Source organism: Halyomorpha halys, unplaced genomic scaffold (genome assembly GCF_000696795.3).
Source record: "Halyomorpha halys isolate HHAL.00 unplaced genomic scaffold, Hhal_1.1 Scaffold936.1, whole genome shotgun sequence".
Taxonomy (NCBI): domain Eukaryota; kingdom Metazoa; phylum Arthropoda; class Insecta; order Hemiptera; family Pentatomidae; genus Halyomorpha; species Halyomorpha halys.
The window spans coordinates 221,913-235,410 of NW_027107336.1; the positions used below are offsets into that span (position 1 = coordinate 221,913).

Sequence of the window (13,498 nt, forward strand, 5' to 3'; positions counted from 1 at the left end):
TCGCAAGACCTTCATGATAAAATGGCGGCGATAAAAAAAAGAAAATGGTGGCCGGGTACACTCAGCCACACAATATGGTGCTGAACGAAAAAGAAGAAGGTCACGAGACCCTCATAATAAAATGACGGCTAACGAAAAGAAGAAGATCGCGAGACCCTCGTAGTAAAATGTAGGCGATAAAAAAAACTCAACAAAATGGTGGCTGGGTACACGCCACTAAACCTGTAAGTCACGTGACCAATATGGCGCTGAACGAAAAGAAAAAGGCCGCGAGACCCTCATAGTAAAATGATGGCGATCAAAAAAGAAAATGGCGGCCAGGCACATTCAGCCTCTGCCGAACCCATAAGTCACGTGATCAATATGGCGCAGAACGAAAAGAATAAGGTCGCGAGACCCTCATGATAAAATGGCGGCGATCAAAAAAGAAAATGGTGGCTGGGTACACTTAGCATCTGCCAAACCAGTAAGTATCTCAAACAACTTAAAAACAAAATGGCGGCCGGGCACACTCAGCCTTACAATATGGCGCTGAACGAAAAAGAATAGGATCGCGAGAACCTCATAATAAAATGACGGCTAACGAAAAGAAGAAGATCGTGAGACCCTCGTAGTAAAATGGAGGCGATAAAAAAAACCCAATAAAATGGTGGCTGGGTACACGCCACTAAACCTGTAAGTCACGTGACCAATATGGCGCTGAACGAAAAGAAAAAGGCCGCGAGACCCTCATAGTGAAATGATGGCGATCAAAAAAGAAAATGGCGGCCAGGCACACTCAGCCTCTGCCGAACCCATAAGTCACGTGATCAATATGGCGCAGAGCGAAAAGAAAAAGGTCGCGAGACCCTCATGATAAAATGGCGGCGATTAAAAAAGAAAATGGTGGCTGGGTACACTTAGCATCTGCCAAACCAGTAAGTATCTCAAACAGCATTAAAACAAAATGGCGGCCGGGCACACTCAGCCCCTTCCAATATGGTGCTGAACGAAAAGAAAATGGTCGCAAGACCTTCATGATAAAATGGCGGGGATAAAAAAAGAAAATGGTGGCCGGGTACACTCAGCCTTACAATATGGCGCTGTACGAAAAAGAAAAAGGTCGCGAGACCCTCATAATAAAATGGTGGCGACCAAAAAAGAAAATGTCGGCCGGGTACAATATGCCTCTCTCAATCCCATAAACCACGTGACCAATATGGCGGTGAACGAAAAGATAAAAGCCGCGAGACCCTCATAATAAAATGGCGGCGATAAAAACAAAATGGCGGCCGGGTAGACTCAGCCTCTTCGAAAACCAGTATGCCTCTCAAGGGGCATAAAAACAAAATGGCGGCTGGGTACACTCAACCACTGGTGTCAGTCACGTGACTTAAAAGAGGGCGTAGCCTAATGATCACGTGAGTGGTTAAGGTTATGTCAAACTAAATTTGAATTAAAATCCACCGCCGGGGGATCACGTGACCAAATACTAGCCTTCAATTGGACTGCTGATTATCACGTGACTGGTCACGTGACGGACCGCGTGAGTGGTTAAGGGTAGGTCGAGCCGAAAATTTGAATTCAAATCTCCCGCCATAGGTCACGTGACTGATCACGTAAGTGGTTAATGGTGGGTCGAGCCGAATATTTGAATTCAAATCTCCCGCCATAGGTCACGTGACCAAAATGCTGGCTTCTGATTGGCTGCCCACGGAAGTGCTCCAGCTCGCTCATATTCTCACTACTTAGGTCGTACGGTATTTGGATCAGATCGTGAGATGAGAGGAAGGGAACGGAGTGCTGGGAAGAGGAAAGGATTTTTACAGCAGAGTCACAGATAAAAACGTCTAACCAGGTGTCAGAGGATTGTGTGTGATGTGTAGGAGAAAAAGGAACGAGGTAAAGATTGAGGGAAAATATTACAGCAGTAAGAAAAGATTTATCACTGGATTGAGAGAGAATGTTGATGTTAAAATCACCAGTGATAATAATACTGGAATAAGTGGAAACCAGTTGGGTAAGAGAGGATTCGAAGGTGTTATCGAGTGGAACTCGGGGAGGTCGATAAACTATGGCAAATAACAACGGAAAAGATATTGTTGAAATTTCGACAAACATGTATTCTGTATGAGCAATGATATGAGAAGGGGAACAATGTAGGATTTTGACCTTAAGACTGACATGCACATACAACCCAACACCACCTTCAATGCGATCAGATCTGTCATGGCGAAAGAAAGCGTAATTGGGAATAGAAACTTGAGAGGAAGGAATTAATGGTTTAAGCCATGTTTCAGATACAGCTATTATGTGGTAAAAATTGTCGCGCAAATAATGTTTAAATTCATCAAAGTGGGCAATAAGGGATTGTGCATTAACGTGACAGGAACTGAAGATATTAGTCATAACTGTGAGGTGGTAAATGGTAAAGTAAGAAGAAGGATCAAGGTTTAGAGATAAAGAATAACAATATTTTATATACTGTTACAATTATTTAGGATGTAACAAAAATAAGAAATTGAAAGGAAATTGTTACTTGAGTTATCAAAATTTGGAAAAAATAGTCAATGAATATTGAGAAATAAAAAAAAAATAATGGATGTAAATAGAGAAAATTGTATATATGCTATTATTAAAGTGTTGAAAACAATGAATATAAAATATCTTCTATACAAAAAAAAAAAAAAAAGAAGAAAATTATAACAATATTGTGGTGACTTGGATACCAAATTCAACTGAAGACGTCCAAGTCGCTGGTTTTGCCAGTAATGAGCGCTGGGTAGCCATCGGACTGCCTGCACCTGACCCTACCTCCGCTGAACCAGACGTGCTTGATTTTCGCCACTTTCTGGTTATGCCTGGCTAACCGGTAGAAGTGCTTGTTGGCGGACGTCATTGCTTCACTCACATATACGCGGTGCGCGTCGTTTTCATCCCAACCTAAGTGACGGGTGGAGAAATCCCTTTTGGCTCTTCTTTGCCGCACCAGCTCATCTCTTATTGTTTGACGGACGAATCTCACTATATTAGGGCCCGGCGCTCCTTCATGTTTAGACCTGTGCCGAACCGCGTGGTCCAGATAGAGGTATATAGAGGCACGGAACACAATAAAAGTCAGTCTGAGTAACAATCGAGTTGGTCATTTCTATCTCCCTTTTCAGTCTTTGAGCTCACAAACGTTTAACTGGTGCCGAAACCCAGAAACTTTATATACCGGAGAATTTTTTTCTTTTTAGAATAATTTTTTTGTTGTTATTTTGTCATCTCCAAATTTTTTTTCCTCTCTCACTTTTTTTAAATAATGGCTGCTAATGGCAACGGAATAGTTAGATGAGCAGTCTTGAACCTGGAAGCTTTAAATCAGAATGGGATCGAGAAAGTACTTCCCACAGATGGAAATCCTCCACCCCAAGAGTTTCCTCCACTACCAGTCTCTCTTGCAGAAGTACACGCAACAACACTAGAGTGGATCAAAGTACGCACTGCTACCCCCCAAGATTTGAGGAAGGCCATCACTGACCTGGAATGGTTCACGGAGAAAATGGGAGACCTAAGCCACCTCAAAATAGGGGTTGATCGACTAATAGGCCGAATTGAAGCAAAGTCTATCGAAAATCTACTCGGTAGTAAAGCTGCGGAGGCACTAAAAGCAGCTGTCGTCTGCAGAGTGAATAGGAGCATCCTCAATCAAATTCAGGCGGACGAAATGTTATCAAGGAGAGATTAAAGAAGGCGTTCGGAGGAGGACGGTGGCCCCAGAGGAGGACATATTCATGATGATTAGGGAGACAAAGAAACCGAAACAGTCTAGTGGGCAGTATGCCACGGAACTCTTGGCACCCTACATCAGAAACGCTGATAAAGTGATGATGGAAACAATCCAGGTACATGGTCGGATGCAATTCCTGTCCACGGTACTAAAGATTCAATTGGCGAAAGAGCTGGGGAGGAAGGAGGGAGCGCTCGTTTGTGGAAATTGCTCAAGATCTCATAGAGCTACAAGCGCTAGAGAGGTGGAGGCCCAAATGGAAGTAGAGGAGTCGGGGTGGACTCGGATGGAATATCATCGGCCAAGAAACATGGCAAACCCTTGGAGAAGGAGAGAACAGAGATGGTAGAAGAGAGAGAGCTAGTAACACAGAAAATAGAAGGAGTAAAGCTGGACACCTGGTAGCACAATGTCCCCGCACCCGATGTTTTGAATGTGGAACAGAACATATTGCTCGACAGTGTCCCTTTATGTATCCGAGGAGGGAGCAAAATGTGCCTGAACCAATGGAGGTCAATGCATAGAGATTACGGAGCAGGAGAATCTCTCGAAGGACGAACGGATCCATCAGCGAATCCATGGACACGTCCGAGACCTCAGGGACAGAAACTGAAGCAGAAGACTATGAGCGAGAGGATAACGAGCAAGGCAAGAGGAGGACTTGGAGACGAAAAGGAGAAGCAGCTAGAACACGAGAAGATTTCTGAGGAGCGTACCCACAGAGGGGCTACCGCACGTTGGAGATCAAACCATATGAGAAGAGAGCACGGCGGCTCGCCTATAATAGACATAGCAGGAGTGAGGTGTCAGGTAGACACCGGTAGTTCCAGTACTATCATGTGTAGAGAAGCTGTGGAGAAGTTGTGTAATGGAGGGAGTTCACAACGGATTTAGGTATGTCAGTGTAGGATAATCACCATAGGTGGCCCTTGTGAGGTAGAGGGGGAGGCAGAAATTAGTTTGAACAATTAGTAAGGGCATCTTGAAAGTGCATATCGTAAAGTCCATGCCGAGGGAATATAAAGTAATTATGGGGTGTGACCTGCTAGGGAAGGTGGGTGCTTAGATTAAGAATTGAGGATTAAGATAGGAGGTAAAACCTACAAATGTCATCAACAGAGGAACAAGGGTGCACGGATTGGTGCAATCAATCAAGTTGAGGCAATACCAGGTAATACAGCGACTCAAGAGGGAATACCAGGATATTTTTTTTTAAAGAAGGGGATATCCTTGTGGCAACCAGGATGACTGTCCATGAGATCCAATGAAGCAGGACAGGGTGGCATACGTAAAGGAGAGGAGATACCGACAGGCACTAGGTCACCATATTCGGGAGGAACTCGAAAGTTTAAAACGACAGGGAATCATTATTGACAGTACGTCTCCGTACAATAGTCCATTGTGGGCGGTGAAAAAGAAGATCACGCCAGGCGAAAATATCGAGAAGTACAGTATCGTCACAGACTACCGGAAGCTGTATGAAAATACTAGATGAGAAGTATCCGATTCCCAGATTCGAAGACATTTTGGACAGGCTAAGCGGGGCGACAGTATTCAGCACACTAGACTTGAAGGCTGGGTATCATCAAATTAAAATGTACCCAATGATCAACATAAGACGGCATTCACTTTTGAGAGGGGTCTTTATGAGTTTACAAGGATGCCGTTTGGTCTCAAAAACGCACCCCATAACGTTTCAGAGCCTGATGGACGAGTTTCTGAGAGGAATTGACGAATCCGTCTGTCAGATTTACATGGATGACCTCCTTGTGTTCAGTAAGATAGAGGTTGAACACGTGCGACACTTAAATAGCGTGTTCCAGGGGGGAAAGTCAGCGTTGGGGCAGGAACAAATACAATTTTTTGGTCACACGATTTCTAGGGAAGCAGTTAAACCAGACCCGGAGAAAGTTGCAGCTATTCAGAAAATGGCGGTACCTACTGACATAAAAGAAATTCGAAGGTTGTTAGGGACTCTAAATTATTATAGGAGGTTTGTTCCAGAAAGGGCAGAGTATTTCGTTTCACTCAACAACCTTCTCAAGAAAGGCAGGAAGATAATCGTCACCACGATGATGAAGGTCAATATCAGACGGTGCATGGAGAGGTTACAGCAAGAGCCGGTACCCGCTTTTCGAGATTGTAATCAGCAATTCACGATAACCACAGATGCGAGTGAGTATGCGCTAGGAGCGGTGCTGTTTCAGGAGGACGATGGGGGAGAGCGCCTAGTGCCGTACGCTATCAGGCGCCTTACGGAGACAGAAATTAGATACAGAGCAATGGAGCGGGAAAATTCCTGGAAATAGTGTGGGCCGTCGATCTTTAGACCATATGTGTTCGGCAGAAGGTTCAAGATACATACTGACCACAGATCACTCCAGTGAGTGAGAAAACTGAAGGAATCGTCAGCCAGGATAACTCGCTGGAAACAGCTTCTAGCACAATATAATATGGAGGTTATATGTAAACCGGCAAAGAAATGGTAGTGGCCGATTGGTTGTCTCGAGCCATAACCACGAACGCCGTGGAACAAGAAAATGAGGGGCCGTCCGGTATCATGAGTTCGTTTCTGCGGGAATGGATGCTTAGAGAGGAAGGTTAGGATGAAGCGGAAGACGATGGTAGGGAAGAATCATCGAATAACAAGAGTTTGGCTGAAGAAAGACCAGGGGGACGTAGAGGAAATGGAGGAAATAATTAATGCCAAAGAGAGATAAATTATTTAGAAGACGAAAACCACCGTACTGACCAAAGTTAGACATAGTGAGTAGGGGGGAAGTAAAATAACGACGATCTGGTCGCAACCAGGCGTGAAGAATGACCAGATCTGTAGAATTTTGAAGAAGAACAACGAAGAGAAGTCACCTTAGCGTATCATTAGGGTAAGTCAAATCTCCGCGGAATCCATGAGACTATGCAAGCGTTAAAGAGAAGATAATTTTGGTAGGAAGACTATATTAGATGTTGTAGGAAGCTGCGAGGTTTGTCTACGCACTAAGTACGACACACATCGGCCTAAAGGAAGACAGGAGAAGACCCCTACAGCAGATGCACCACTCAAATATTTACAAATCGACACATTTACATGGAAGGGATACAAATGGGTGACCATGATTGACCTCTTCAGTAAGGCTGCAATGGCGCACCAGGTGCAGGACAGATCTTCATCTCATCGGATGGTGGAAGAGAATCTGACAATTCTTTGATACGACAGGAAATGAAGGACTAGGATGTGATATGGCACCTCAACACACAGCCGGACACACCAAAAGTAGATGAGGCGTAGTGCGTCTTCGCGGAACGCTGAGCGATCACCTTCGATTGTACCAGATAAACCAAGGACTGGAACCGGACGTGGCAGTGCCAAAAGCAATTGCGGCATACAATCATTCGGTGCACACCATTACGGGGTTTCCCCCTTTCGTAATCCTTTTCGGGCTTTGTGGAATCCGGCGGGATTATAAGGGCATGGCGGTGGATGGTGACGAGATAAGCAATAATCATGTCACTAGGAAAAAGCTATGGGAAAAAGACCGGGGAAAATTGGAGAGGGAAAAAGCCAGGAGAGTAGCTCGGGAGAATTTAAACCTCACAGATAGGAAGGGAACGATAAGCATTGGGACAATTGTATATAGAAAGTTGGGATCAAACAGGAGTAAGGAGATACAGCGATAAGAGGGACCATTCAGGGAGATAATAATAATAGAACATAATGTTGTAACTATTTAGAGAGAACCCGAAAAGCGCAGGACAGTTCATATTCAACAACTTAAAGTTCCACTAACCGAAACACCTGCGCAAGAGTTAACCGGAGTATCTCAAATTATCTGTTGTGTTATGTGTTTTTAAGAGGTGATTTAATTTTGTTTATTATTGATTGGATTATTTGCAAACTGGTGAGGGGGGGGTTACAGCCTTAGTCAGCTGTTATTTCAATGTCAGGTGATAGAGTATATCAGCTGATCGAAGATGTATATATGGAGGTACGAAACATAATAAAAGCCACGCTCACGGCATACTCATGCCATCATCGATGACTCCGCCTTCAGCGGACCCGGCAGCCTATCTTATAATGCCACAATGGCAATCCAAGATGTTACTTACCTGTATATATACATTTATTTCTTTGTATATATTTAATTAATTGTTTTAATTTTTTTCTAGGAGGTCAAAAAAAAAAAAAAAATAAAAAAATAAAATAAAAGCCAGTCTTAGAGTAACAAGCGAGTTGGTCATTTATATATCCTTTTTCTCTTTTCAGTCTTTAAGTTCATAAACGTTTAACTTAAATAGCCAAATGTCAAGAAAGAGAAGAAGGAATAAGATGTAACACGTGTGAACTGCTGTAACATACTAAATTTATTGAGTTCGGTACATCTCTTTATATACATGCGATCAGCTGATCTCCTCAATCAGCTGACATCGAAGTAACAGCTGACTAAGGCTGTAACTTATATATATATTAAAATGTAAATATTTTTGAAATAGGCTGTTAATAGATTTAATTACATTATAAGTATGTTTTGGTTTAAAAGAAAGAGAATTAAATGTGTGCTGTGTGGAAGTGAAATACCGGCCAGTGGGATTATTAGCCACAACAATAGTTGAGGGTTAAGGTCAGTAGCCTAGGTAAAGTCGCCCTGTCGAGTAGCCTACGTACAGTCACTCAGTCGCTTTACTCGTCGCGTGAGATCATCGGAGCGCCGGTTCGCTGTGTGGGCCCACCTACGTTTATGAATCGGTCTCTCCACTGTCCCTTACACTTTTGAGCGTTCTAAGGACAAATGCCCCTCGGGCATCGCTGTCCTCTAGCTAGGATCTAAAGCAAATATCTATAGAACATGCTATCTTCTCCATGACTGTAGGTGAATACCTTGTGGAGTGTGGAGTCTCTCTCTCTCTCTCTCCCTCTCTCCCTCCCTCCCTCCCACTCACCCACTCACTCACTTACTCACTCACTCACTCACTCACTCACTCACTCTCTCTCTCTCTCACTATAGTAATAAAATAATTATAACATAGATTAATATAAGAATGCAAGTGCCAGAGACTAAATGATCTAAGATCTTACTGTCATTCCATTGATATCCTGAATTCTTAATACATTTAACTATAATTTCAGTAAAATATTAACTTACAATGTCTGAAACGAATATACCAGCACCAACTTTTCTTCCAACTATACTAAGACCTAAACCTTTTCCAGATTTTTTAGTTAGTTCCACTTCAATAATGTCTAAATTTGCAATACCTTCTTTTCCTTCTGGAACCTCTTCTCTATAAATAACCATTCTGACCTGAAAATTTATAAATATCCGTAAGTTAAATTACATAGTTGCAATACTTATAAATAGTAAACAGTATTTGTGTGTTCTAAATTTAAAAATACTTTCTGATTACTATTAAACCCCAACCAAGTCCATGCTGGGTGGCATAACAGGATGTAGGACAATGGATAATTTAGAATACAAGAAATTGTATGTCAGATACACTGTTTTTGTCTTCACAGATCACGAAATGTGTGGTAAATCATTAGATGTATCTATCTTACTGCTCTAAAGTGTATCCTACTCCTATAAGTAATTTATTAGTGGTTCAAAGTTTCTTCACTTCGACCGAAAGATTTAACTGATGAAGATGATAATCGAGACCAATATCGGTGTTTATGTTTTAGGTATTGCCTGTTCAAAATGCAATCCTTAGGGAATTAAATGATGCTTTGTTGATATCCGCTGAGGAAACTAAAATAGAAAGTATCATAGTTGAAAGTCGAAAGTATTAAAAGATAAGAGAGATTAAAAAGTTCTACATAGTAACAGATCTATTTATCTCTCAGTTTGTTAATGTTTGAGGGAATATACAAGTTCAAAGTCCCTTGTTTACATTCATCGAAGGGATTAGAAGATAAAGGTCCTACATATCAATGTTTATATTTTAGGTTTAACTAGTACGAAAAGAAAAAAGGTCGCGAGACCCTCGTAATAAAAATGGCGGCGAACAAAAATAAGAGGATTGTGAAACCCTCGTAATAAACTAGCTGCGAACGAAAAGAAGGGGATCGCGAGGCCCACTTAATAAACTGGCGGCGTTAAAAAAACAACATAATGGCGGCCGAGTACACGCCACTAAACCCTTAGGTCACGTGACCAATATGGCGGTGAAGGAAAAGAAGAGGATCGCGAGACCCTCATAAGTAAGATGGCGGCAAACGAAAAGAAGAGGATAGCAAGACCCTCATAAATAAAATGGCGGCCGGGTACATCCAGCCTCTACCGAACCTGTAAGTCACGTGATCAATATAGCGGTGAAGGAAAAGAAGAGGATCGCTAGACCCTCCATAGTAACAGATCTATTTATCTCTGTTTATTTATGTTTTAGGGATTATACAAGTTCAAAGTCCCTTGTTTACATTCATCGAAGGGATTAAAAGGTCTACATATAAGTGTTTATATTTTAGATTTAAACAGTTCAAATTATTCACATTGTTTACACTAAAAGATTAAAAACAGAAGAAATAAGGGTCAAAGTAGAAATTATTAAAAGATAAGAGAAATTCAAAATTCCTACTTAGTAACAGATCTATTTATCTCTAAGTTTGTTTATGCCGAGAATCGCAATCAAATGGTAACGAACGAAAAGAAAAGGACCGCGAAACACTTGAAAACAAAAATGGCGGCTAACGAAAAGAAGAAGATCGCAACCTAATGATCACGTGACTGACCACGTGAGTGGTTAAGGTTATATCGAACTAAATTTGAATTTAAATCCCCCCTTATGGGTCATGTGATCAAATGCTAGCTTCTAATTGGCTGCCTAATAACCACGTGACTTATCACGAGTTTAAGGTTAGGAAGTAAAAATTTAAATTCAAATCTCTCGCCAAAGGTCACGTTACCAGTGGTTGAGTCGAGCTAAATACGAATTTGATCCCCCAATAGGTCACGTGACGAGTGGTTAAGGTAGGATCGAGGCTAGGGTCCAAAGTCCAAAATGACTCATTGACCAGTGGTTAAGGCCGGTTCGAGGCTAGGGTCCAAAGTCCAAGGACACGTGGTTAAGGCTGGTTCGAGGCTAGGGTCCAAAGTCCAAGATCACGTGAGTGGTTAAGGTAGGGTCGAGGCTAGGGTCCAAAGTCCAAAAAGGCTCAATGACCTTGCGCCAGAATCGGCTTAATTACCCTATTAAGGTTATCATATAACCTCTTTGTAATAATTGTGTTGTACCTCTATAATTGTCACCACCTCTTCTCCAAATACTAGCTCTCCCGAGAATGTACATCCAAGATGTTTGATGGTGTCTCCAACTTTTGCCGTTTGGATGACCACTGTATTTTCAAGGGAGAGCTTTGTTGACCGCAGCTCTCCTTTGTCCATTATGATACCCACACTTTTCTTTGCATTTATTGTCCAAACCAATTTCCGCGAGCAGCCTCTGGACACTATTTATTATTCTTTCCGCAGAACCCCTGTCGTGCGCCGTTACAGCCTGATCATCCGCGAACCCTGTCAGGACCACACTCTCTTGGTCACTTTTCAGGTCTTATTCAAACTCCTGGTCACAGAGCTCGGGTACAAATGATCGATGGCTAGGTTGAACAGCGAAGGCGACAAGGGCCCACCCTGAGGCACCCCCCGCAAGACACTGATCTGGCTAGTCGTGTGGGTTCCTATATTAATTTTGATCTTATTTGTTGTTAAGATAGCCACAATCACATTTGTAAGGTCGGATGACACACCTCTTGCCTCCAGCGAGCTCACTAAGTGTCCATGACCAACGTTGTCCAAAGCACCATCCACGTCCAGAAAAACCACCGCACAATCTTTTTTCCTATTTTTGGAATCTTTTATGATCGCGTCGATGATTCTGGCGCTTACATATGTTCCCGGCAGACCTTAGATAAAGCCCCTTTGACTTTTGCTGAAAATGACCTGCTTTCTGAATTCAGTATCCAGAAGCTTTTTGATGATTAGGCGCAATAGAATATATCGTTATTGGCCTCCAGGAGGAAATACTTTTTGGGTCTCCTTTTCCCTTGTAGAGCAATATTGTGCGCCCTTGGAGTAGTGGCTCTGGTACATACCCCACCTTCAGCAAGATCTCCGCAATATACTTGATGATGTGTGTTACCTCGAAGTATTTTATTGTGCCGATCAACACACCATCCCGGCGATGAGTCCAACGATGTTGAATTGATAGCCCTCTTCACCATCCTATCTATCTATGGACAACAAATTTGGCATCGAGGCGCCTTTCTCATAATCCGCACGTTTGCGAAGATTCTCTTTTTCAAAGAGGCTTCTAAAATGCTTCTCAATGTCGGCTATCTTTAATGGGCATTGCTTGGGAGCGTCGGAATACATAATGCTCTGTACCACTTTTTTCCTTCTATCGTAATAATTGTATTGAGCTAGCTCATTGTGGTACTGTTCCTGCCGACGGTTTCTGTCTCCCTTGTTAGCTCTCTGCGGATTCGACACCTTCCGAAAAGATACAACCCTTGTCGGCCATTTCGGTTTTATTTTTTTCCTTCATTTTATAGAATTTTATAGCAGGGTGCTGCGGGCCCGGCAGTTTGGCGTTAATACTTTTAAGGAAACTCAAGAAATCGCCCACTGCCTTGTCGAAATCCTGAGTTGTAATTTTGAACTTTCATAATATCCTGAAAGACAGCCGACCATTTACTCATTTCTACTTTGATATGGTCTATCTCCCCCTCTCCGACCTCATCATATCTTACAATGCTTAATAAGCCCCTTAGTTTCTTTCTGTTTGCCTCCCTGGGATGTTTTTTTGGGATGCTTGCTCCGCTATCTGGGTTCCAAGACCTCTATCACCCTTAAAATTCAGCCCACAGATTGGACAGACTTTATCGATTGACTGTGGAGGAGGATCTTGTTTGTCTTGTTCTTTTTCCGTCTCCTCATTTGTCTGCGGTAATGTAGGCAATCTTGGGAAGACATCACCAATTGACACCGTTTTGCCCAATACTACCTTTCTCATCCTGCCACTCGACCTTAATACACTTTTTTTCGCCATCTCTAGCAGGATCCATAGACATCACGGAGACCACCATTGCCTCCTGAACAGTGCCTCCCGCTCTTGGAACCCATACAGTTTGTCCCAGTTCGATTCTCTGAGGCTTCTGTTGGTCTGAACTCATATTTCCTATATTCATCAATAATTTACCAACAGATACCGAAACCTTTTCACCTGCATGGAAGATTAATTAGGAATCAATACAAAGAGTATATAACTGGTTTATAAATATAAAGGTAATGAGTAAAATGCTAAAATAACGATTAGTTAAAAAAATATATAAATATGATAAATATAACTTTAAAATTGGTTAAAGATTAAATAAATAAATATATGCATACAAATATAGAATTATAGTTCATATGATTAAGATTATAAATAAATAACAATAAATAAACAAATATGACAATATTTTAAGATTGAGAGTCAGTAAGTTAAAATATATGCACAAACATTAAAAACACAAAAATGATAAAAACATTAAGCGAGTTAAAAATGTATAGATAGGTTAAAATTGATTAAAAAAATATGTTAGTCTCTAGGTTAAAATATATATACAAACATCTAAGATATAAATATAATTAAAAAATAACAATAAAAAATAAAACTGGTTAAAACAGAATAAATAAGTTAATAATTGGTTAATAGGTAAGTGAATAGTCACTAGGTAAATGAATTAACAAAAAGAAAAACAAATATAATTAAACA

The 13,498-nt window shown here is 41.6% G+C and overlaps 1 protein-coding gene across 3 annotated transcripts in view; it reads right to left on the bottom strand.

The window, feature by feature from the left end:
- LOC106687247 (multiple PDZ domain protein) overlaps window positions 1-13,498 on the bottom strand; it is a gene marked incomplete at its 5' end in the record, with an annotated part of 95,767 nt that overhangs the window by 31,662 nt on the left and 50,607 nt on the right. For all 3 annotated transcript variants that reach the window (XM_067045650.1, XM_067045648.1, XM_067045649.1), the window contains 1 exon segment: window positions 8,893-9,051. In XM_067045650.1, the coding sequence (XP_066901751.1) occupies window positions 8,893-9,051 (159 nt within the window).